General features: G+C 34.7%; 1 protein-coding gene across 2 annotated transcripts in view; it reads right to left on the bottom strand.

Moving 5' to 3' along the window:
* Window positions 1-24,973, bottom strand: part of LOC118200470 (dixin-like) — a 138,407-nt gene extending 113,434 nt beyond the window's left edge. For both annotated transcript variants that reach the window (XM_085817722.1, XM_085817721.1), the window contains exons 1-2: window positions 24,870-24,973; window positions 14,936-15,065 (exon numbers count right to left, since the gene is read on the bottom strand). In XM_085817722.1, the coding sequence (XP_085673848.1) occupies window positions 14,936-15,065; window positions 24,870-24,899 (160 nt within the window). In that variant the 5' untranslated portion in view covers window positions 24,900-24,973. The remainder of the gene's footprint in view (window positions 1-14,935; window positions 15,066-24,869) is intronic.
* Window positions 24,974-25,906: the final 933 nt, after the last annotated feature.

Below are 25,906 nucleotides of genomic sequence, written 5' to 3'. Positions count from 1 at the left end.
TTAGACAAAAGTAGATATTCATATATTTGTCAGCAGCAGACAAAAGTAGATATCTATACACAATGCGAGACCACATCAGATGAAAAAAAAAAAAAAAAAAAAAAAAGATATCCGTACACAGTTGCGTTCGAAGTAAATAGCAATGAGTTACAATGCACAGTGAAGTTTCAGATAAAAGTACTAAAAATTGGAATAAATCATCAATATTACGAAATAATCCCCTATCAAAAATTTACATGAAGTGATCGAGAAAAACAGCTGAAACATTTCCACGTGAGACTTCAACATTCATACCGAAAACAAAAATCTGATGTGTACACCACATTACTTGCTTGCACGGAATATTAAATTATACACACTTTTTCCTGCATTTTATTTAAACTTATTTCCTCAAATTTCATTAGAAATGTATTTCTCATTCAGTTAATCCTGTTCTCACTTCGTAACAAGACAAAAATTCATAAAGCCTCAAAATATCGTTATTTAAAAATTGAAAATACTCAAAAACAAGCAATTCGTCCCGCGGGCAAGAAGACAGATTTTTCGGTGCACAAAACAGAAATTTTACTTTGGGTCCCACTCGGCAAAAAGACACTTAAGGTGCAGAAACTGAATTCACTATTTTGCTAAGTTCCGAAAGTAAATAAATGTAGCTGCTATGATAAAAAAAAAAAATAGGCTTAGCAGCACTTAGACAATTTTTAAACTGTTGATAATTCTACAACTATAACATGCAGATTAACTAAAGGCATAAGAACCGTATCCGGAGGATAAGAACAGCATAATTCAATCATTTTTAAAGCAAAAAATTTACTATTTACCAACATATAAGAATAAAATAACTGAGCTCACAGAGACGAGTAACAAAGTGGATACACATACACGCACACACACACACATATATTTATATATTTAAAAGAAGAAATAGTAAAGTTAAATTAAATTTAAATAATTCTCTTGCGTCATTGCTGCAAGGAATGAAATTTGAATTTAACAAACGTTCTCTATTCGTAAAAAGCAAATTAAAAGTTAATGAAATTTAATTGCAAACAAATAAATGATTAATTATTGCTGCGAACTAATCTACAATATCATTTAAATTCTGAGAACATATTTAAATCAAGTGCAAGCATCAAAATCCATGAACAAATATATAATTTCAAAAAATTTTTTAATCCTAAAAAATTATTATAAAAAATTATTAATTAAAAAAATTAATCCTAAAAATTATAAAAATGCATGAGTGAATAATTGTTGAGCAGGCAGGAGACAGACTTATCAAGGGAAAGTTGCCTCCAAACCTATTTCTTCAATTATTCAATTCGTGTTTCGTTCCATGTAGGCAAGGGTAAAAGTAAAATTCAAAACCAAAGGAAAAACCAAATGCCGTGAATTACGAAAAATAAATTTAAACAAGTGGAATTTTGAGAAATTAGCAAGTAAATGACTAAAATAAAAATAAAAATTTAAATTAAAAAAAAATAAAAATAAAAGACCGATTGCAACTAAAATGGGAGATGCCCAACTACATATTACATATCCTATATGCAAAATTTCAACATATATAGCATCGGAAAATATTATCTGCGTTATATGATACTGAACTTTAAAATCACTTCCATTTGTCTCATCGACAAATGACGTTAAAATTAGCACCAAGAAAATGGAAAAAGTTATAAAATATAGTAACGCATAAAACGTGAAAGATATATCCATAACGAGTATATGTATGTAAGAATATGAAAAATAATATCTAATTTGCAATTGCTCTTACGCTTTCTCTTATTTAATTTCGTTATTTCCTTTTTCTCTCCTAAAAATAGTTACATGCTTATAATAAATCCATATCTAAACTGCATCATTTCTAAATTAATCCGTATCATATGACTTGTACTTAACGCTAATGAGGAAGGCACTTACATAATACTTCATGAAATAATATTGGTAAAATTTGTCAACCATTAAGGATGGAGTCTCGCCCAAACTCTGTCATTCTCAAAACTTTATCAATGTTGCTTATTTCAAAAACTGAGAAAAATAGAAAAATTAAAACAGGTTGAGAAATTTTAGTATTTTTAATTGCTTAAAAGGATAAAACTGTGCCTGAAACGTTTCCTTTTTTTTCCCCCGTCACTGAAACTGTTTTGTCTCGCACTGGTTTCGGAAAAATATGATCATTTTAGACTAATATGTCCCGATCTCTCAACTATATAAAAATAAAATTCCTAATCGCCGACATACATAAAAGTTTCAAGCTGATTTTTCTGTGCTTTTATTCTGAAATGGAATCTTCTAATAGTTAATATTTCCAGTTTTACACATGTATATGATATATTTTTGAGCATCAGAATAACTGTCGCAAACGCAGGTGAAATATCTCTAACTCAGGTGAAATTAGAATTTCACATTCAATTGCTGTTCATATAATTTGAAATCGCTCAGGATCTTGAACCAAAAGTATATATATATATATTGACTTGAAACCTTAGAAACAATTTCATAGTTTTTTCGAAATCAATCAATGTTCGATGTTTGACTAAATTTTCTGTTCATACTTTTAGAAATAAAATCATCAAATTACTTATGCTTTGCCTATATTAATGATTGTTTTCATGTTACTTATGTGTGTTTACATAAAAATACACTGTTATTGCAGCTGATCTTCACTGGGCATGCGGACTGCTGTTTTTTTTTTTTTTTGGACAGTTCTTATTTAATTCGGTACATGTTTAGCTGATTGTGACAAGGCACACAGAAGCTATCTGCCTAAGAAAATGGACGCCTTTGCAGAGGTTGTTTTAAAGCAGTGTTTCTGAAACTTTGGGTCGCCAAAAATTTTAGCAATTTTGATATTTCTTTAACTTATTATAATAATTTTACAATTATCAAATATTATTTTTGCATAATGTATCTGAAAATAGATAGTTTCACACGTGTCAGATTTGCGCAATGCTTACGGGGGTCCCAAAAATTTTTCATAAATATTATGGGGTGCGCATACCCTTGTTTTAAAGGAAACTGATTGGTATTCACGATACGCATGGGGGGGGGGAATGCCATGCAAGCCAGCCTGATCACTGAAACTCAGATCCGGAACTAAGTACTAGGACCTTGTCAGTGGCCGAATGTTAAAAATCGCTGGGCACTGGTAGTTTTAACCTGATTTTAATTCCAGGCAACGAGCGGTTTGTATGGGCGTTTTTGAGGTTTTTGTCGTGTGTAAGGTGTATACGACCCAGTTTCCCTAAGAAAGTCCTCCACGAAGGCATCCCTTACCTTAAGCAAATAGTTCTAATGTATTTTACCATAATCAACTAAACCGGGACCTAACTACTAGTATTCAGTGGTTTCAACCACTCATGCCATATTATATGTAACTGCTGTAAAATATATCATAATGTTGATAATTTCTTCACTACATCTCAGTGTACTATATATTTAAACCATAACATAACGATCAACGTACTGATCACACAACGTACTGATTCACCCTGTTCATCGCAGGAAATATATATCATTTGTACAACGCGGTCTTTCAGTATGAGATATCTTTATTCAAAAAGACAATAACTTCATTCGAAACGACTATCTTTCTGTTAAATTTCGTGACAACAAATTTACTTTAGTTTTATTCATAGCTTGTTCTTAAGCTGAAACTTTTGTTCTTGATAGTCTTCTGAAATCGTTCTTTCAAATTTTGATTTTAATAATACTGTCATTTGATTCAAAAATCCAACGAGGAATTTCTTTAATTTCACAGTGACTTGTGCTCTGCTCATAAACCTATCAAAGCTATTTTTTTATCTTATTCGTATCATTTCATAAGTTGCGTCTTCCTAATGTATATGTTACGGCCAAATCGCGAAACAGCCAATATCGCCTCACAATGATCGGCCAATGTCCGATCTTTTCTTGATTTCGGGGTTTGGCCAACCAGTTCGCGAAATCGCGTGGGGCGATCAACGAGATAATATACTGTTATATGAAGTCGTTGGGGGCGATCGGCCAAAGTCAGAAGATAAAGGTCATGAGCAAATTTTGAGTGTTTGTATACCAATAATCACATTATAGCTGCCACAGAAGAGTTTCCCGACGAATCCGCCCCTCTTAGGCGCCTAGGATCGTCTTTCGGAATAAAGATCACTCCAATTTTATTTCAAAAAATCATTTGATGTGTTAAAATATTAGTTAACTTCAATTAATAAATTTAAAATTTCGGTAATTTTTTAAATATGATGTTTCCATTTGGGAACAATGGTCCTTAAAGCGTTAAGAAGCATCAGAGCACAAGATTCTTTGTTTGCTTTTAGTTGCTTTTATATCAAGAAAATTTTCAAATCTTTTATATTTAACCCTTTCCGGCACGCTACCTTTTAAAGTTGGAGTTTTGATTAAAAGAAAAAAAAGGGTAGGCAGTCTAATTAGGCTTAGAGGAGTACACAAGCAAAATTTTGTGCAGATAGCACTTATCGTTTAATTCTGTGGGTGTGCCCAAAGTGGGCACACTCGTTGAATAGAGCTTCGAAAAGAGTGCTGAAACGAGCATTGTTATCAATGACCGATGAGACGCGGAGAAACAAAGAATGCAGACTCTCAGTTGTCCTAGATTATCGGTGAGCGCGGTCTGGCAACACCTGGGGTTCGCTGTTTGATTTTTGGGACGATTTCAAGGTAAAAATTTTAAACTAGTATAGAATAAGGAGATTAGCATACAGCCAAAAAAATAACATAGAAATTTCTTTTCAAACAATTCCTTTTATACCTAAAAAAATCTGCAAGATTTCTTTGAAAAATGAAGGTCTTAAAAAACTAGACATGGCTAAAATATATGGACTGGTTTGTGTTGAGCTGCCATATACTATAAATAAAGAAGGTTCAGAGTAACCTATAGTAATCTATTAATCCTTTTTCATTCAATTTTTCTGTGCGTACAGAAGGAAATTTTTAGGTGTATCCTGTGGAGCAATTCATAATGACAGAGATGAAGCTGTACAACTCCGACGTTAGTTTCCTCCCCCTCACCCCCGCTGATGAAGCTGTACAACTCCAACGTTAGTTTTCCCCCTCACCCCCGCTAACTGTGATTGGACTTGATCCACAAAAAAAAAAAAAAAAAAAAAAAAAAAAAAAGGAAGGAGAAACATTCTCTCCTTGTATGACTCACTTCTCGCGTTATGCAATGGACAGTAAACAACGCTTGTAATCATCGCTATATTTTTTTCTTCTAATACCAAATAAATATGTTATTTTTGTGTTTGCTAATACAATGATCGTGTTCCTTACCTCCGCAGCTTGGATTACACTTTATTAAGGTAAGAACTTTAATTCTGTTTTATTCATCTGCTCGTCTCGATTCAGCGAAGTTGTAACAGTAAACAAAAATGAACCACGAATACCTTCAACAAAAGATTATGAGACCGAAAATATGTTTACTTTAACTAAACGCATAAAATATATCGAGATAAGCCATTAAGAATAAAAAACAGAAAAGATACTTTACCATAAATTATCGCTGGATAATCCGAAAAAGGAAAAGCCAAGCCTGTCTTCAAAAGCGAAACAAAACTGCATAGTTGCGTACTGCGCATTCGAAATACAGAAGCAGAAATGGCTACTAGCTGCGAAAATAAATATTCGATCATGAAACTAAACAATAACAACTATCAAGTATGGAAATACAAACTTGAAATGATCCTGAAAAAGGAAAATTTATGGGATTTAATAGCAGATGATACACCAAAAGAAATAAACGTCGAATGGAGAAAACGAGATGAACAAGCACAAGCTACCATTAGTTTACTCGTAGAAGACAACCAAATCGTACACATAAGAAATAAAACGACAGCCAAAGAAATATGGAATGAATTAAAGAAAATACATGAAAGAGAGAATCTTTCCATCAGACTTTACCTTCTGAGAAAGCTGTATACGTTAAAAGAAGAAAACGAATACAAACTCGAAGAACACGTCAACAAAATGCTCGAAATCGTAGACGAACTGCGAGGAATCGGTGAAGAAATAAAGGACAGTCACATTGCAGCGCTCTTACTAAGCGGCTTACCAAAAAGCTACGAAAATCTCATTACAGCTTTAGAAGCACCCCCAGAAGAAGAACTAACGCTGGAATACGTAAAAACGAAACTCATCGACGAATGCCTGAGAAGAAAAGAAGTCACGCGAGCAGAAGAAACAACTGCCTTCAAAACGAATTTTAACACAAAATTCAAGCATTTCAATCAAAGAAGTTGCAATTATTTCAAAAAAATAGGACACTTAGAAAAAGAGTGCAGATTTTTAAATAACCACAAAGAAAAAGATAAAAACGAAAGTAACTCATTTTTCAAGAATGAAAAGCAAACGAATAAAGGAAATTATGGAAATAAACAGAAAACGAAAGTTGCTGTAAACGAGGATACACATGAAGATGAAAATGAAGATAAGAATCATGAGAAGATTGAGAATTACACGTTCGAAGTCACCAGAGAAAGAAAACCTCAAAACTCAAACTGGTCAGTTGACTCAGGTGCTACTTGTCATATGACCGATAACATAAACTTTTTCACCAAATTGGATAGAAGCAAAACTGAGCAGATAACAATTGCTAACGGCACGCAGATGAAGTCCGAAGGTATAGGAGAAGGATACTTATACTGTTCAGACGACGAAGATAACGAAATAGGAGTGAGACTCGTAGATGTTCTGTACGTTCCTGACCTAGAAGGAGGATTGATATCCGTAAGAAAAATTACAAAGAAAGGATTCACAGTTGAATTTGAAGAAGATATTTGCAGAATAAAGAAGAAAATAAAACCATAGGAATTGCTAAAGCAGAAGGAAATTTATATACCGTAGTTGAATTGCAAAGAAGAAAAGCCAAAATTGCAGCTGCAGAAAGAAGAGAAAATAGTATAGATCTTTGGCATAGAAGGCTAGGACATAGAAATTATGAAGCAATCAAGAGGTTAAAGAATGATGACCTGGCAACCGGAATAAGAATTGACGGAGAAGCCAAAAAGGAAAAAGAATGCGAATGCTGTATCAGAGGCAAAATGACTGAATTGCCGTATCCCAAGCTAAACAACTATAGAGCAAAATCAGTTCTAGACTTGATACATACAGATATTTGTGGACCAATCGGTACAACATCACTAGGAGGAAAGAAATACTTCATAACATTCATCGACGATTATTCGAGATACACAACGATCTACCTGCTAGCTACAAAAGATGAAGCTATCTCCAAGTTGAAACAATTTGTAACCATGACGAAGAACAAATTTGGAAAGAAGCCAAAAGTCTTAAGAACAGACAATGGAGGAGAATATACAAGCAAAGAGATTGAAGACTATCTAAAGGAAGAGGGAATCGAACATCAAACCTCCGTAGCATATTCACCGCAACAGAACGGTAGAGCAGAAAGAAAAAATCGATACTTAATGGAAATGACAAGATGCCTGCTACTCGATTCAGGACTCAAAAGAGAATTTTGGGGTGAAGCCGTAATGACAGCCACCTATCTACAAAACAGGCTACCATCAAGATCAGTTAAAAAAACACCGTATGAACTATGGAATAATAAGAAGCCGAATCTAAGCCATATCAGAGTTTTCGGCAGCACAGCTTATTGTCGAGTTCCAAAGCAGAAAAGAAGCAAACTAGACGAAAGAGCAGAAAAAGGAATTCTTGTTGGATATAGTGACCGTACTAAAGGATATAGAATTTACCTGCCACATGCAAACAACGTCGTGATCAGAAGAAGCGTAATATTCGATGAAAACAAAAAAGAAGGAATGCCTCATCAATTAAATGATCAGCACGAGGAAATAGAATGGCCTTTTAAAGAAAATAAATTGACAGAACCACGTCCAAATGATATTACAGAGGAAGTAATTGAAACAGAAAAAATTCCCCCATTACCGAGAAGATCTCACAGAACGACTAAAGGAATCCCACCAAACAGATTCTCATACATGGCTAAGAATGAAGAAATCAAAGTTCCTAAAGACTGGGAAGAACTGCAAACTTTTCCTACCAAAGAAAAGAAACTGTGGTTAAAATCTACGAAAGAAGAAATGGAAGCACTGAAGAGGGACAAAACATGGGAACTAGTCGATCTTCCAAAAGGAAAGAAAGCAATTGGAAACAAATGGACATTTAAAACAAAATCCGGCGCTTCAGGAAATGTTATCAGATACAAAGCTCGTTTAGTAGCTAAAGGATATTGCCAAAAAATTGGGCACGACTACGACGAAACATTCGCACCAGTCGTAAAGTATACAACAATAAGGACTATTTTGGCAATAGCAGCTCAAAAGAAAATGCACGTAAATCACTTCGATGTAAAAACAGCTTTTCTATATGGAGATCTGAAAGAAGATATATATATGAAGCAACCAGAAGGCTACATCTCTGCTTCAGAAGCAAATAAAGTCTGTAAACTGAATAAAAGTATCTACGGACTAAAACAGGCAGCCAGAAACTGGAATCACAAGATAGCTGAAATCCTACGCAAACAAGGATACGTTTAAGGAAAGCTGATCCATGTTCCTTCACACTAATCGAGAAAAACGCAAGAACTTACATAATCGTTTACGTTGATGACATATTAGTCGCGAGCGACAAGTGTGAATCAATTCAAGAAATTGAATGAATTCTCAAAGAATATTTCGACATTCGAAATCTTGGAGAAGTGTCTACATATCTAGGAATTGAAATCGAAAGAGAAAAAGACGGAAGCTTTAAACTTCATCAAGCTAACAAGATTAATAGTATGATCGAAAAATTCGACGGAGAGTCACCAAAGAAACTAAGCTATACACCCATGACTACGAATTTTACGAAGAACCAAAACAACCAGGATGACTTTTTTCCCGATAATCGGAAGTATAGGGAAGCAGTGGGAGCACTTTTATATTTAGCAACAGTATCAAGACCTGACATAGCAAATTCTGTTGGAATACTTAGCAGAAAAGTAGAAAATCCATCAACATCGGACTGGAACGGTATCATTAAAATCATACGATATTTGAGAGCGACAATTAATTACAAATTACATCTAAAATCCAATGGTGCACCAGTCATCAAAGCTTACAGTGACGCTGATTGGGCAGGAGATACCTCTGACAGAAAATCCACATCCACATATTTCAAATAGGAAACAGTACGGTATCATGGGGAAGCAAGAAACAAAATTGTGTCGCCCTATCTTCGACAGAAGCCGAATACATCGGTCTAGCCTTAACATTGCAGGAGCTACAATGGATTAGACAACTGATGGGAGATTTAGGTTTCGCTCAACAGGAAGCTAACATCGTATTCGAGGACAATATATCATGCATAAATCTTTCCAGAAAAGAGAAAGGAAGCAGTTACACCAAACACATCGATGTGAAATATCACTACGTATGTGATCTACAAAATCAAGGGATTGTTAAATTAATACACTGCAACAGTAAAATGATGTATGCAGACATGTTCACGAAACGTTTGCCCAGACAACAGCTGGAATTTCTATTGAAAGGAATCGGGCTTACTTCGAACAGACCAGTTCATCGAGTGGGAGATTGTGGAGCAATTCATAATGACAGCGATGAAGCTGTACAACTCCGACGTTAGTTTTCCCCCTCACCCCCGCTAACTGTGATTGGACTTGATCCAAAAAAAAAAAACAGGAAGGAAGGAGAAACATTCTCTCCTTGTATGACTCACTTCTCGCGTTATGTAATGGACAGTAAACAACGCTTGTAATCATCGCTATATTTTTTTCTTCTAATACCAAACAAATATGTTATTTTTGTGTTTGCTAATACAATGATCGTGTTCCTTACCTCCGCAGCGTGGATTACACTTTATTAAGGTAAGAACTTTAATTCTGTTTTATTCATCTGCTCGTCTCGATTCAGCGAAGTTGTAACAGTAAACAAAAATGAATCACGAATACCTTCAACATATCCAGACCAGACAAACTGTACCGCAAAGGGTTAAATGACATTTTTTAGAATCGAAATTTTCAAATGATTGAAGAAGTTGGATTTATGGACCGTTGAACAGTACTTTGGCACTGAGCACCACTAATGGCACTGAGGCACCTTCTAATGGCACTGAGCACCACTCAGTGCCATTAGAAGTTTGAGTTAGGAGAAATTATTCGAAATATTTTAGTTGCTGTGCTTGGAAAGCATGTACAAATTCTTGAAGCTGAGTTTGATCCATGGTATAACAAAAAACAAACGAATATTGAAAGGGCTTACCTATCCGGGGAAAACATACTAACCCGCAATCGAAACTATTCACTTGGCGGGCCAGTAAACATTAACGCGTTACCAGATTCGTGATTTGATACATGGATGCCAGGTACACTGAAAATATAGCACATCGAATATTGGCCAGGGAGTTCCGGGCACATCGGAAAGTGGGCGGCCAAAGTCGCATATACGCTATTCTTTTCCAGTACATCGGACATTGGCCACACACCCCTGCCAATGTGCGAAATGGCCGGCCAATTCGGGAATTGGCGAACTTCGGGCTTTCGCCGTAACATATACAAACATTTATAGTTACTTTATCATTTTATACAGTACACTTTATCTTATCAACATAGTACTCCTCTTTCCTTTTTCCCTTTACTGGTTATTACTATGCTTGAATTAAGAGCTTTGTTGCAGACACATAGGTTTTCTCCGGGTCTTGATGGCGTGAATTACGAAATGCTAAAGTATCTGTCCTATAAGTCACTGACTGCCCTTCTCACTCTTTACAAAAGAGTGTGGAAGGAGCGAAATTTTCCCAGTGCATGGAGAAGAGCTGTTGTAATTCCTATTGCTAAGCCAGGGAAAGATCCAAGAAATCCCTCCAACTATCGGCCAATTGCCCTTACTAGTTGCGTATGCAAGCTGTTTGAAAAAATGGTAAATAGCCGCCTGGTCTACTTCTTGGAAAGGAATTATATTATATCGCCTTATCAAAGCGGTTTTCGAAAAGGGAGAACAACCGTAGATAACATGCTCCTCTTAGAGACATCCATTCGAAAAGCTTTTGTAAGAAGAAGTCACCTTGTCTCGGTATTCTTCGACATTGAGAAAGCTTATGCATGGAGATATGATAAGGCATGGAGATACGGTATACTTCGCGATCTTCATGAGCGTGGCTTGCGCGGCAACCTACCAATTTTCATTCACAACTTCTTGAACACTAGAACTTTTCAAGTAAGGATTGGCTCTGTTTTGTCGGATGTTTTTGAACAGGAAGAGGGCGTGCCTCAAGGCTGTGTACTTAATGTAACCCAGTTCGTTTTAAAAATAAACTCTGTACTAAAAGAACTTCCTCCCACCATCTTGGGATCTCTATATGTTGATGATCTACAGATTAGCTGTCGAGGGGCAGACATGAGATTTGTAGAGACGCAATTGCAGATGGCTCTGAATAAGATCCAAGAATGGTTAAACAAACAGGGATTTACTTTATCGAAACAGAAAACAGTGTGCGTGCACTTTTGTAGGAAGCGAGGTCTCCATCCTGAGCCTGAGTTATATCTGAATGGTACAATTATTCCAGTTGCGCCTGAAGTAAAATTTTTAGGAGTGACGTTCGACCAAAAATTAACTTTCCTTTCTCATGTTTTAAACCTTAGAAAGAAGTGTTTAAAAATACTAAATATTTTAAAAGTGTTGGCGAACACCTCCTGGGGTGCAGAGCGTTGCTCTATGCTTCGCATTTACAGAGCGCTTGTTCTCTCTAGACTGGACTATGGCTCAGTTGTTTACGGATCCGCCCGGTCATCAGTATTGTTAAAACTAGATCCTATTCACCATCAAACTCTGCGGATTTGTTCAGGAGTTTTCAGGACTTCACCTGTCCAGAGCCTGTATGTTGACTGTAACGAACCATCACTTTATCTGAGGCGTGAGAAATTGTCACTTTTGCAATATTTTAATATTCTATCGCAACCTGAACATCGTAATAAGCTGTGCTTACTTGATAATGTGTATAACACATTATTTGAAACACTTCCATCGTATATTCCTACCTTTCCTTTAAGAGTTCGCCCTGTGATTGAGGAACTTTCTCTCTCTGATATGCGCCCCCAAGCAGTGCAGAACTTTGAAATCCCACCTTGGGAAAATGCACGAATTCAGTTACTTGATGTTTTCAAGCATCACGTGAAGGCAGGTACCAACGAGATCATTTACAGACAACTCTTCGCTGAGCACAGGCACAAATATTGCAGTTATTACCCGATATATACAGACGGATCCAAGTCAAATGATCATGTCGGGATGGCATTTGTATTTGAAGATTACATAGAGGGCAGATGCCTGCACCATGCTTTCTCAGTCCTAACATCTGAACTAACTGCAATATATTATGGTCTGTTGTACATCTCAAAGCTCTGCCACAAAAAGTTCATAGTTTATACATACTCATATAGTGCTCTTAAATCGTTGGAAGCTCTTCCCAACACTCAGAATCCTGTGGTGGTGGATGTTCTTAAGGTTCATATAAACTTAACAATTCGAGGATATAAAGTCTCGTACTGCTGGGATCCTGGACATGCGGGAATAAAACGAAATGAGCTTGCAGATATCGCAGCAAAATCTGCTGTTGAACTGTCCTGTCGCCTCATCCCTTTTAGAGACATCTGCTGTGTCATCAAGGGGAAGATGCGGGGAAAATGGCAACAAATACGGGACGTACAGCTTAACAACAAGTTGAGAAATGTAAAGCCTAGAATCGAGCATTGGAATTTTGCTGGAAATCTTAAGGAGGAAGTTCTTTTGACTCGCCTCAGAATTGGTCACACTAGAGCGACACATAACTACCTTTTGAAAGCTGAGAATGAGCCTGTTGTTCAAATTGTAATGTTTGTTTATCTGTCCGTCATATTTTATTTGAGTGTCCATATTTTAATAGTCTTCGTCAGAAACATTTTAATAACTGTGACTTACCTCTCGACCGTTTGATCGGAAGAGAGGCTAATTGTAATTTATTTTATTATTTAAAAGAGACTGCTTTTACGTAATGTAATTTGTTTTGAAGATTGTGTCTTTGATTTTAATGTGTGCTTTTACCTTGTTTTTATATGACTTCATGCTCTGAATTTGGTACATTTGTCCACTTTTTTTTATTTATTGTATTTTAATTTCATCATTTGTAATCATCCCATCCTGTGTTAGTCGCATTTTAATCATCTTTGGTTTTGCGCCAACAAACTCTCACTCACTCACTCACTCATCCTTTACTGGTTATAACTTTTGGCTATACTTAAACTAAAATTATCGAAGTATATTCTTCCGCGTTGGTTTGGTTTCACGATTCAAGATTTCACGGTTCAAGATTTTATGTTAAACAGAATTAAACTAAAATACCTCCTGGATACAATGTTTGTATTTCTCACGAGCAATTCATGCTATGCGTTAGAAAATTTCACCACATTTATACCATTTTATGCTGTGATGTAAGTTTCCTTTTAATTGTGATATCTCTTGAGTATCTGCAGAGTTTTTGTGCGGTTACAGGTGGCAGGTTATAGGAAAAGAATACAAGTTAAATTTAGGTGCAGTGTTCTGCGTTTTTACAGCATTTTGGTAGTTAATTTTTTTTTTTTTCAGTCTGTTATTTTAAATTTTTGCTGATTGTATAATGCCAACCGAGTGTATTTAGTGATATTTAAATGCGTTCAGTTGGGAGAGAATATTTTTATTTTTACTGAAAAATTAATTACCTTAATTGTGTTGTTTTGCTCCTTTTAAGCTTTCTCGTTGCTCGTTAAGAGGAAAAGAATCCTATAAAGGACAATTAGTTTTTGATTTATCAATATAAAATTCTAATTTTATCTGATGATTTCATGCTATGTCAATGGCTAAACGATTGCAAGGTCCGTCTATATGATATGTAAATATGCATGAAAATGATGATTTCAGTTTGAAATGCTTTAAGTATGGAAAAATAAGCTAAACTTTAGCATATATGCTAAAACATAATGTCAGATACTTCTATATATATATAATTTAAAGTATATATATGTTACCGTGAAAGACCGAAATTGGAAAATGTCGATATCCTCCAGTGAATGTTCACACATACCAAATATGTCGATGAAAGACCGAATATTTGATGATATTCTCATACAATCGGACTATCATCAGTGCTTGTTGCAATAAATAAGCTTTTATAACGTCAATTACATAATTAAGTTTTTAATAGTCCAAAAGACATTAGCTCAGAAGGGCTATTAATTTTGTTTTGGCATTTTGCGTTGATTCACTATAAATGTCGGTTCACTTTTCAAATTGTTGGCACCAAATATTATCGCCCTGTGTTATATTTAAAAAAATTAATAATGAAGAATCTGCATGAATGTCTGTATGTTTCTAGCATTGTGATAAAACAACGGTACCTAGAGCCATCCAATGTTGAATAACGTACGTCTCCACCCGAATATAGGCATCCGGAAGTCTAAATTTTGAATTTTGTTTTATTATCTATTTCATATTTTGTAAAACATTAACGTATTTTTGATTAACAAGCTCAACGGTTTCAAAGCGAGCGATGGCAACACTGTACGGAAAAAGAAACATTTTTATCTCCAGCTCTCGAGACGGTGGGGCTCAGTTAATTTCATTGCAAATGTTATTAAACTGAAATACTTCATTTTATATCAATGTTTCATGCTCTAGATATTGAAACTAAAATAAAAAGACTATAATATTACTCCTTATTAGCATTAAATTGTAAAGACATTAACATTTAATGTCTTATTAACATTTAATTTATTTTTAATTAATTTCTTAAAGAAAAAGACTCTTGCAACTGAGAAATCCAAATCGATGCAATGTTTTTTGAACTGTATCATAGGTCAGCAAATAAAAAGAGGTAATAAAAGCTGTAAGGTGTACATAAGCAAATAAAAAGGGCAGATAAAATGTTTCAAACTCACCGAGCGTGGCAACCAAGTGCGCAAGAATAACTCCGTCCCTGAGGTCGTTGCGCAGGTCGCTTACCCGCCGACCCCCTTCCTCCTTCCGTAGCTGGGAATTGAGCCAACCCACGTAAGCGCGGAGACGAGCCTGTTGAGATCAAATTTTATCTATAGTTTCAATATCGGAAGTATGCTAAAAGGTTATGGGATGTACTTGACTTAAACTTGAACTCAAATTAGAACACTGAGGCTTTGCGCTGTGGGCATTTAGTAATAGTAAAAGGTAATAATAATAAACTTACTTGGAAGAAGCTGGTACTCGAGTAAACAGAAGCGCAAACAGAAAAAAAAAAAAAAAAAAAACCCTGTTTTTATGATTACACGGTTGTTTTTAAATATTTTAAATAGCCATTTAATTTCATTTCTTTTAAATACATTTTTAGTCCAAAGGGATTTGAGTTCCCGAAGGACTATTACTTTCGTTTTGGCATTTTGCGTCGGACTCCTGTAAATGTCCGTTCACTTTTCAAACTGTTGCCACCCAATGTTAGAGTCCTGCATTATACTTGAAGAAATTAAATAATGAAAAATCTGCATAAATGTACGTATATTTCTCGCATTGTGATAAAACAACGGTATCTAGAGCCATCCAATTTTGAATAACGTAATCCTACTGCGAATATCGGCATCTGAAATCCCAAATTTGAAATTTGGAATTTGTTTTATTATCGATTTCATATTTTCTAAAACTTTAACGAATTTTTGAGTAACAAACTCAACGATTTAAAAGCGACCAATGGCGACACTCTACGGGGGGGGGAGAACTTTTTATCACCAGCGCATCAGAAATGTATATCAGAAATTCTAAAGATATTTTATTCTAAAGATTAAAGGTTATTCTAAAGATTAAAAATTATGCTAAATATTAAAGATTATTCTAAAGATTAAGCTAAAGATAATTAAAATTATTTTGCGACATTATTATTGAACTAAATTTTTTGGTTTGAATGCAAAGAACATGATATTTAATAAATAAAGGTAACACAAAATGTTTAAAAAAACGTCCCTTTGGACGCAATTTAAAATCTGAAACATTTCAGATTTTTTTCCCCTATTTTCTTCAATAATTCTTTACATAAACGTAGCAATATTGCTTTGTTTTAAATTACTTCAACAGAATAGTGTTCAATAGTACAAAACATTTTTCGACTGAATATTACAATACACATAATTTTTAGAAATAAAGATAATGACCTATTTGTGTAATATCAGACGGTAAAAGTTAATTGAAAAGGTAACCGAGAAAATCCACAATAAAAAACTGAAAAATGAAAATAAGTATGACCTTTTATATGATAAATGAACATGAATATAGAGATGTTAACTCAACTTGCAATTTTAATGTTACTTAAGACATTACTCGGACATTTCACAAAATACTCTCATAGCTTAGTGCAGGGGTTTCCAACCTTTTTGCCCCTAAGAACACATTCGAGAATATCTGCTGGACGGCGGGCACCGTTTACTTTTTCAAGGTGCAGTTAAAATTGATTAAATTAATAATGCATGCACATAAAAAGATCGGTCGCATTTCGCTTTGTGTTGGTATCTGTGTTGGACGCAATTTCTTTTTCATTAAAAACGAGAAAACTTTCACATAGAATTTTATTGAAAACCTGTAGAGACGTTAGGTTTTGATAGCAAGAAATATGAAAAAATAAGCACGCTGGCACTTGAACCACGGACCTCGAGAATACGCGCCGAGTGTGCTGACCACTACACCACGAAAGCATGCTAAGAAGGCAGGAGAAATACCTTATATACTCCTCCTTGTAAGTAGCGACTGGGGATTAGGGAGCCCAATCGCCAAATCCTGGTGATGGAGAATGATCATCCACCACCTTTTTTTTTTTTTTTAGTTCGGGGGCCACTGTAGAGTTATTAGAATTTTTTTGCAAGCAGGAGATATGAAAAATGAGCAGTCCCCTCACCGGGACTTTAACGCAGACCTCTCGAATACGCGCCAAGTGTGATGACCATTACACTACGAAGGCGTGCTAAGAAGGCGGGAGAAATACCTTATAAACTAAAACATTTTTATTGTGATTGCACAGCTGCGGGTACACGTTAAACTATTAGCGGGCACCAAGGTGCCCACGGGAATAGGGTTGGGAAACCCTGGATTTAGAGGAAAAAACAAATTTCCGGTTTATGATTTGATTAAATTATGACAAAGTACGCGAGGGAAGGCTTACTTTTGTGGAGGACTTTCTAAGGGAACTGTCTCATATCTGCATTATTGATGAAGAAAACGACAAAAATGCGAACTACCAGTGTTTAGCGACTTTACCGCTCAGCCGCAGTTTCCCAACCGCTACTTAAGTAACAGTTTATTTGATGAAATACATCTACCATAAGGTCTATATTGGCGAAAATCTATCAAGCAATTTAGAGATTAGAAATAAAAGGTATAGGAATTACCGAAGAAATTCCATCATCGAAACTTAACAGAACCAGCTAGAGTACCAGTCAAGTTCTGAAGAACACTGATATGGGGAGTGACGGAGCATTATGTGTCATTCAACACAGAAGCTGTGGAAGCGATTTTTGAACACTCGTTGTGAAATCTTTAAGCTCATCTGACTTTCAAAAGATATGGAAATGATATAGATTCTTTACGAGGATAGAGAACTGTAAAGGACCGTTCCCACTGGGTTTATGAGCTAACGAACACAACTAACGTAGTCGACCCATCTCCAAAACCAGATTTTCCCCATAGGGCAGCGAGTTGAAAAATCTGAACTGTAGGCACAGCGGAGCTAGTCCACACATGGAACCGACTCCGTTAGCTCAGATAAACCCCAGTGGAACGGCGCTTAAGGAACAACAGTTATTTCTTGAGATCTGGTAGAAACGTTAGGTGTTGAATAAATAATAAACTGTTAAATAAACACCATTAGAATTCGAAGAAAAAAATTCATTGGTTATGTATATTCGATGAAGTTAGAAAAGCAGTTAAAAAAAAAATCTCTACTATCAATATCAGGCATATTCTGTGAAGCAATGATTTGCTCAGCTGAACATGGTGAGCGTGTACTAGAAATCTTTTTCAGATCTTACAAACTGAATTCGAAATAATGAAAGGAACACTTCAGAACTTGCAACTTTTTTTAGCTGAATTTTTAGCCCAAAGGAGCGTTAGCCCAGAAGGGCTATTAATCTCCAAACGGCATTTTGCAAACGGCAATCTCCAAACGAATCATTAAAAGCATTGAATCACTTTTCAGATAGTTGATATTAAATACTATCGCCCTGTATTATATTTAAGGAAATTAAATAATAAAGAATTTGCACGAGCATATGTACGTTTCTTGCACTGAAAAAACGATGCTACCTACAGCCATCAAATTCTGAATAACGTAGTCCTCCACCCGAATATGGGCACCTGGAAGGCCGAATTTTGAATTTCGAAATTTATATTTAATATTTTTCAAAACTTTAATGAACTTTTGAGTAACCAACTCAACTATTTCAAAGCGAGCAGTGGAAACACTGTACGGAATAAAATATTCTTATCTCCAGCGCGGGAGACTGTCTATCGGGAATTCTAAAGATATGCTGTTTTTAAAGATTTTTAGCCCAAAGGGGGTTTAATCTAAATGCTCTCGAAACGTGCATGTGTATGTAAATGACAAAAACGCTACAAAATCTGGAAGATTTTGTGGTTTCATACAGCTTAAGTATTACCTTCTTTTAAGAAATATCGAATCTAGCATGTGTAGCATTTACTTTGCATGCCACTACACATTTCTTCCAATAGGAGTTCCTCAAATGACGTATTTTTAAAAAATTATATAATTAGCTGTCAAATTACATAGACAAATTTTAACTACTAAAAATATAGTGATACTTTTCAAATTAAATATAATACAAGTCACAATTTTTCATTCAACATATTTCTTTCAAAATATCCATTCATAACATTTGTTTAAAAATTTCTTTATGTAAAATTATATAAAATATTATTATATTGCAAACAATCTATAATAAAAATAATTTGATTGTAATACGTTTGTAGAAAAGTTTTAAACTTTTTTCTAAGGTTTTGTTTGTTTTTTTTAGTTGATTATAGCAAAGCACACTAGGCTATCTGCCTAAAAGGAGGGGTGACTTCGTGGAGGATGTTCTAAGAAAAACTGGCTCGGGTACACGTTGCACATGAGAAAAACCACAAAACGCCCATACATCCAGCCCCAAAGAATTTTACCGCCCGGCCGCTGGCGAGTCGATTTATTCAGGGTTCAGAATTTATGAATAAAGATAAAAAGAAAATGAAGACCACATAAAATTTCAGATTATAATATCTCAAAAATTAAATTACCATTAATTAATTTAATGATAATTAAATTTTTTAAAAAACATTAAAAAAACTATTAAAAAGCATAAGAAATGTAAAAACATTATGAAATACTTACAGATGCCTGTCTTAAGTGCCAGAAAACAGACATTTCTAAGTATTTTATACTTTTAATAGTTTTTTTAAATTATTTTGGTGTTTTTAGATATACATTCTATAATTGAAATATATAAATTCTAAAATTAATAAATTCTGTACCAGTTAAATCATATATGGCATTAGAAATATCTTTTATAACCATAGCAAAACTAAATTAAACTAAATAGTCATTAGACATAGTCTAAAAAATTACCAATTAGATTTACGAAAAATTAAACATGATTCACTTGATATCAATTACAAATACATGATAGCAAAATCAAAATAAAGATTTAAATTATTGAAGAAATACATCGTCTATCACCTTCTAAACATTCTATTTATTAATCAGTAATAGAATTATTAAATTTGATAGATAAATTAAAGATCTTTTCGATGAAGAATGGCAACATCCTGTAAAAATCAACTACACTCGAGGGATAATAGAAGATAAAGTCTTATTATATTTCCCGCAACAACAAAACTTCCAAGAACGGCTTCTGTGTTCTGTGAATTTTCAGCTATTCTCATCAGTCAGTTTGTATGATTATGTCTGCGGATTTTATTTTGCCAAGAGGGGATTTGCACTGTAAAGGGAAACAAAACACCATCTATGAAATGCAGCTAAGTACTCTGATTTTTTTACATCTTTTTTTGGGGTGCCAAGAGGGGATTTGCACTGTAAAGGGAAACAAAACACCATCTATGAAATGCAGCTAAGTACTCTGATTTTTTTACATCTTTTTTTGGGGGTGTAACCAATTTCTCTGATTTTTCTAATAAAAATATTTTACACTAAGTTCCAAGATTATAATTCATCAAAGTTATTCAGTGACAGAAGTGTTTACATGGCTTAGTGCAATTTTTTTTTTGGGGGGGAGGGATATCTGTTTACTCTAATCAATTATTCTGACTTCGGAATGAACAATTTTTACACAAAGTTTCAAGATCATACATCATTATTATTCATTCAAGATTATACAAAAAAAAACCAGTTTTTCAGTGACAGAAGTTGTTTACAAGGCTTTTTTTTGGGGGGGGAGAAGGGGCATCTGTTTATCGGGTTTATACTTTGAAGCGAAGATATGATAAAATGTTATAAGGTATTTCTCCCGCCTTTCTAGCGGGACTTCGTGGTGTAGTGGTTCAGCATACTGAGCCGGTTTTTCAGAGGTCCGTGGTTTGATTCCCAGCGAAGCGGTTACTAATTTTTCATCTCTCCATCTTCCAAAAATATCTAATGTCTCTACAGTTGCTCCCGAACTAAAAGGGTGTTGGATGATGATTCTCCTCACCCAGTATTTGGCTATTGGGCCTCCTAAAAACCACAGTCGCCCTTTAAAAGGGGGAGTGTACAAGGTATATCTTCCGCCTTCCTAGCGTGCCTTCGTGGTGTAGTGGTTCTGCACGCTGGGCCAGTATTCCAGAGATCCGTGGTTCGATCCCTGGCGAAGGCGTTTGCTAATTTTTCCTCTCTCTTGCTTTCAAAAATTCCTATTAAAAGCAAATACGTTGTGGGTGAAAATCACTGCCTCATATATATCTTCAGAAAGGCTTTATAAACTTGATGGTACAGTCAGAGATAATAAGAAATTTTTCTTGTTTCCACGACCACGGTATGTTCTTGAACTTGGGTATAAAATCTCATCACACGGCAGTTTTGTAATATATATATATATATATATCTTTAAAAAGGAATCTCATGCACAGCAATTTTCCACCAGAGGAAAGGGATTTCGCATATATTATCTAAATGTTCTAAAAAATATTTGTCAAAGTCTTCATTTAAATCCAAATAACTCTTTCCCTAAAACTGTCCTGAAGTTGACAAGTATTTCGATTATTAAATCTAAAAATAAAGAGAGGGATACTGGTCATTAACATTTTTCTTTTGAAGGAAATCGAATTCTAATTTTTTAAATTCTTCTTTTATCAGATATCATGAAGATTTGTTATGTGTTTACTCGGGAGACTTACTGAGGTCTTTCAGCAAAGCAAGATAATTTGTACAGCAACTACTAATCTGACAGTGCATTAGGAAACTAATATTTGGCGTCAGACAAGAAATCTTGATTTCGTTTCACAACATTAAAAAGAGCAGATCAAAAATGTGAGTTCCGCGCGATATGGAAGATATAAAATGATATCTTCCATATCGCGCGGAATCCATATCGCGCGGAATAATATCTTCCAGATTATTCATAGTATATAATTTCTAGTAAAACTACGAATAATCTGGAACAGCTTGTAGAGTCATCAGGATTGAAATAGGAAACACGCGAAATGAGCAATGCCGCCGACGGGACTGGAACCGAACCTCTCGAATACGCGCCGAGTGTGCTACCGTTACACCACGAAGCATGCAGAAAGGAGAGAGAAAATACCTTATATACTCCCCCTTTTAAAGGGAAAAAGGAGGCCCAGTCGTCAAATCCTGGTGAAGAAGAATCATCGCCCACCGAATTTTAGTTCGGGCGACACTGTGAATTTATTAGGTTTCTTTTTGAAGCAAAAGACGTGAAAAGTGTGCAATGCCCTCGCCGGGACTATAAACCGGACCTCTCGATTACGCGTCGAGTGTGCTACTGTTACACCACGACGGCATGCAGAAAGAAGGGAGTAAATACTTTGTAAGTCTACATTAAGTGTATGAAATTAACTGATTCTCTCAATTAATGAACTTCACTGTTTCTCTCATTATAATTCTCACATTAGTTCCTCATTTTTTAACAAATAGATTCCTTCTGGGAAAATCGCAGTAAAAGAATTTGAAGTACATTGATCTGAGAATTTTATCTGCAGTAAAAGATTCTTGATTGCAGTCATTGCCTGTGCACTGTTTATTCAAATGCTAATCTTCTTTGTTGTATGATACGATCTGTGCTACTTGCACAATAAAATACTCTTACTGCCATAAAGGAAAAGATTTTCTCCATGCTTGTAATTCTGCGAGACATAGTGAGATAGCACAGAGGGTCGAATTGATTTCACATTCAGATGATCTACTTGCTTTTCACAAATAATACTTGATATAATACTATACACTGAGTCTTCTGCACTAGTAATAAATATAATTCCCTATCAGTATGGACTCGTAAATTTATTTGTAGTACATTAATCGGAATTAATTAAGCATGATTGAAATCGGACTTTTGAACTTTTGATTCTGAATAGAAGAACTGTTTTGTTGTTGCCTAGATCTTGCAAACACTTAGCATTTTATTGAGTTTTACACAGTTGGTGAAGTAAAAATATAAAAAACTGGGATGTACGGAGGCAAAATATACGTATTGCCTCGTACGTATATATATATATATATATATATATACGTACCCTTGCTCTAAGGTTTTTTGCCAAAGTACAGGATTTGTTCTAATGATGGTAAGAAGCTGCATTTTCGGAAAATGACTTTTTGAAAATGCAGTACTAAATCATGGTCTGCAACAGAATGAAGTTAGAAGGGGAAATTTGGTGTACAGATAGTCTTATCTAAAGCTTTTGTGTCTATAAAAAACTTCTGATCTCCATCATTTTAAGTTGTTCTGTAATAATATTGTACATTGAATACTCAGTTACAAAAGCTTTTGTACACTTTTCGCTTCGAATAAATCCTGTATATTGCATCAATATATCTTAATTTTGATGGCAAATTTAAATGAATTGATTTGTTTATAAGTGTTATCGAAGCTTTTATTCTACCTGCCTTGTTTTTTTTCTTAATAGGGCCGTTGAAGCCAAATGTTTATTGATGAACAAAAATCTAAAATTTTAAAAATCTAACCTTCATTTGGAAGTGCGAGCTTGGTTTTTAGCAACTGTTGACAATATTTGGCCATTATTTGCAACATGTTTATGCTTTTAATAATAAAATAAACTACTATATTTCATGAATATCGCCTTTATAACCGTCATTAAATAAGCCTATCGCCAAAAATCTCTAGCTTTGTATCTTTATGGAAGATTGACCCTAAATTGATAAACTCAACCAAGGTTGATGACGTTAATAAAAAAGCTGATGTGGACACCACGTGATTTCCTTGTACAGCCTATTAAATTATACACATTTTTTGCTGCACTTCATTTAAACTTATTTCCTCGAATTACATTAAGGATATATTTCTAATTCAATAAATTCAGTTCTCACTTCGCTGCAAGGCAAAACTACATAAAAACTCAATTTTCATTAAAATTCGTAAAATGCAGAAAAACCCGAAGTACTAAATACGGTTAAAAAGAATTGCAATCAAAATAAGAACCAAAACAAGCTATTCAGCCAACGGCTAGGAAGACAAAATTTTAGGTGCACAAAATGGAAAGTTAACTTTCGGCCCACTGAGCAAAAAGACACCGAAGTTGGTGCACCAACTGATTTAATTCACTATTCTACTAAGAATTTCAAATGTCAACAAATGAAGGTCTGGTTAGATTTAGCGGTACTTAAACTTTTAAATTGTTGATAATTCTTAAACTATTACATGCAGATTAACTAAAAGCATTAAAAAACCTTAACCGGAACATGAGAACAACATAATTCAATCACATTTAAAGCAAAAAATGCACAATTTACTAATATATAAGAATAAAAAGTGGACTCACCGAGCCGGGTAACAGAGTGGCAATATTTATATATTTAAGATAAAAAATACGTAAATCAGCCTTATAATTTAATTTAATAATAGCTTCTTAATTCCTCATTTTAGTTCGGGTATTTCCTGTCTGTATTCTCAAAGTAGTAATAACTTTCCTGACTGTTGAGAACTGAAACTTTTCTGACCTAAACCAAAACCTTCCTCTTGGCGATCTTCCACATTGGATAAATGCGTGCTTTAGCTTCAACCTTTGTGCTGCTTGGACGCTATTTCGCTATGCGCTCTTCCTATCGCAATAGTATCAAAAATGTGAATGTTCTCGAAATAGGCACGATTAGAGTGAAGATTAGTCACGAAAAAATCTCTTCTGAATCCGTTTTAAATCCATTTTACAATCCGTTTTGAAAAGAAAAAAAAAAAAAAAAAAAGAGTCCTTTAATCTGTCCGTATGTACAGATGTCACGAAAAAACATCGTTCGAAAGGCTTTGATACCGGGCAAAATAGATATTTTCTTTGAAATATGACATCCGAAATTTTTCGAGATTACATTACTTCCTTTATTTCGTACAAGGAAATAAAAAGCAAAAAATTTTTAGATATGTCATGTAAAATTGAAACCAATATTAACACATGTAACTGACAACGGTGTTTCAAATTAAATCTGTCTAAAAATAATTTTAAAAGAAATGCAAACACATCAGCTGTTTAATAAATTTGTTCGTTATGCAGCAGAAAATAATCACTAGATATAAAACTATAAATAAGAAGAGACGGATAATCTCATCAAAATCTAATTCATTAAAGTCCGTTTTATTTTAATAATTAAGTATATATATTTTGTAACTGATATGTATTGTATCTACTTACTGTCCACTCTTGCCACGATGTCGAAGTCATGAGCCTTCTATCTGTTCCATAATCCTTCACGATTAAGGTAAGAAATATGGCATAGTAGTGACTTTTCTATGAATCTGTAAAGAAGGAAAGGGAAAATAATTTTAAAACTTTTTAAATAACTTGGTCGGGAAAACTTCAGAATGAAATCATCTGCGTGGGAGAGATTCATATTTAATAGTTAAATTCAAATATTGACAATAACAAAAATAAAAGCTATGTGGTATGTTTATTTCATTTTTTCAAAGTACATTGGTGTTTTGAAATTGGTGGTGGAGAAACACTGATAGTGTTAAAACACTGGTGATAGTGTTAAACACTGATGGGAAACATTAGTGATGATTTTGTAATACTGGTGGTGAAAATTTTCACATTCAGTTGATTATCTCCTGAACTGATGGACAGTTTTAATGAATCTGCGTAAGAATCGGCGCAAGAACGTTGCGCAGTCATTAGACTTTTTTTAAACGTGAGACGTGAAAAATGTGGCACGCCTTTTCGAACCCTGGACTTTTGGAATGTGCGACGGGTATGCTTCCAGTTACATCACGAAGGATGCGGAAAGGAAGTAGAAAATAAGGTAATAAATAGAGGTTACAAGATCGAACAAGAAAGGCGCTGCTAATAAGAGCTTCTTTCCAAGAATGATGGAGTGATAATAATAACGTGGCTTCATTCTGGAAAAGTGGTAGACTATAAGCCCTGTGGCAGTAGGACCAACTTTTGCAGCAAAGTTGTTTTCAGGTCTAGGACGGTTTGGGGAAGGAAAAGACGCAGTTGCCTTTCCAAGACGTTCCATATAAGTTCTATAGTTGCCATCTCACACTCAAATTGCATGCGAGCCGAATGCTCGATCTGAAGTCAGCTGACGACCCAGAACACTTTTTTAACAAAATTCAAAAAACATGTTTAAATAAAACATTAACTAATTTTTTAAAACTTTTACTGTATGGATATTTATCGAAACGTGCAGGAACAATAATAACGCTAAGGAAAAATTCTATCTTATA

The sequence above is a fragment of the Stegodyphus dumicola genome, chromosome 5, assembly GCF_044657685.1.
Source record: "Stegodyphus dumicola isolate Sdum_Otavi_A_Nest chromosome 5, ASM4465768v1".
In the NCBI taxonomy this organism is placed as follows: domain Eukaryota; kingdom Metazoa; phylum Arthropoda; class Arachnida; order Araneae; family Eresidae; genus Stegodyphus; species Stegodyphus dumicola.
Note: the sequence above shows the minus strand (reverse complement) of the source record. Positions and strands in the feature narration are given on the sequence as shown.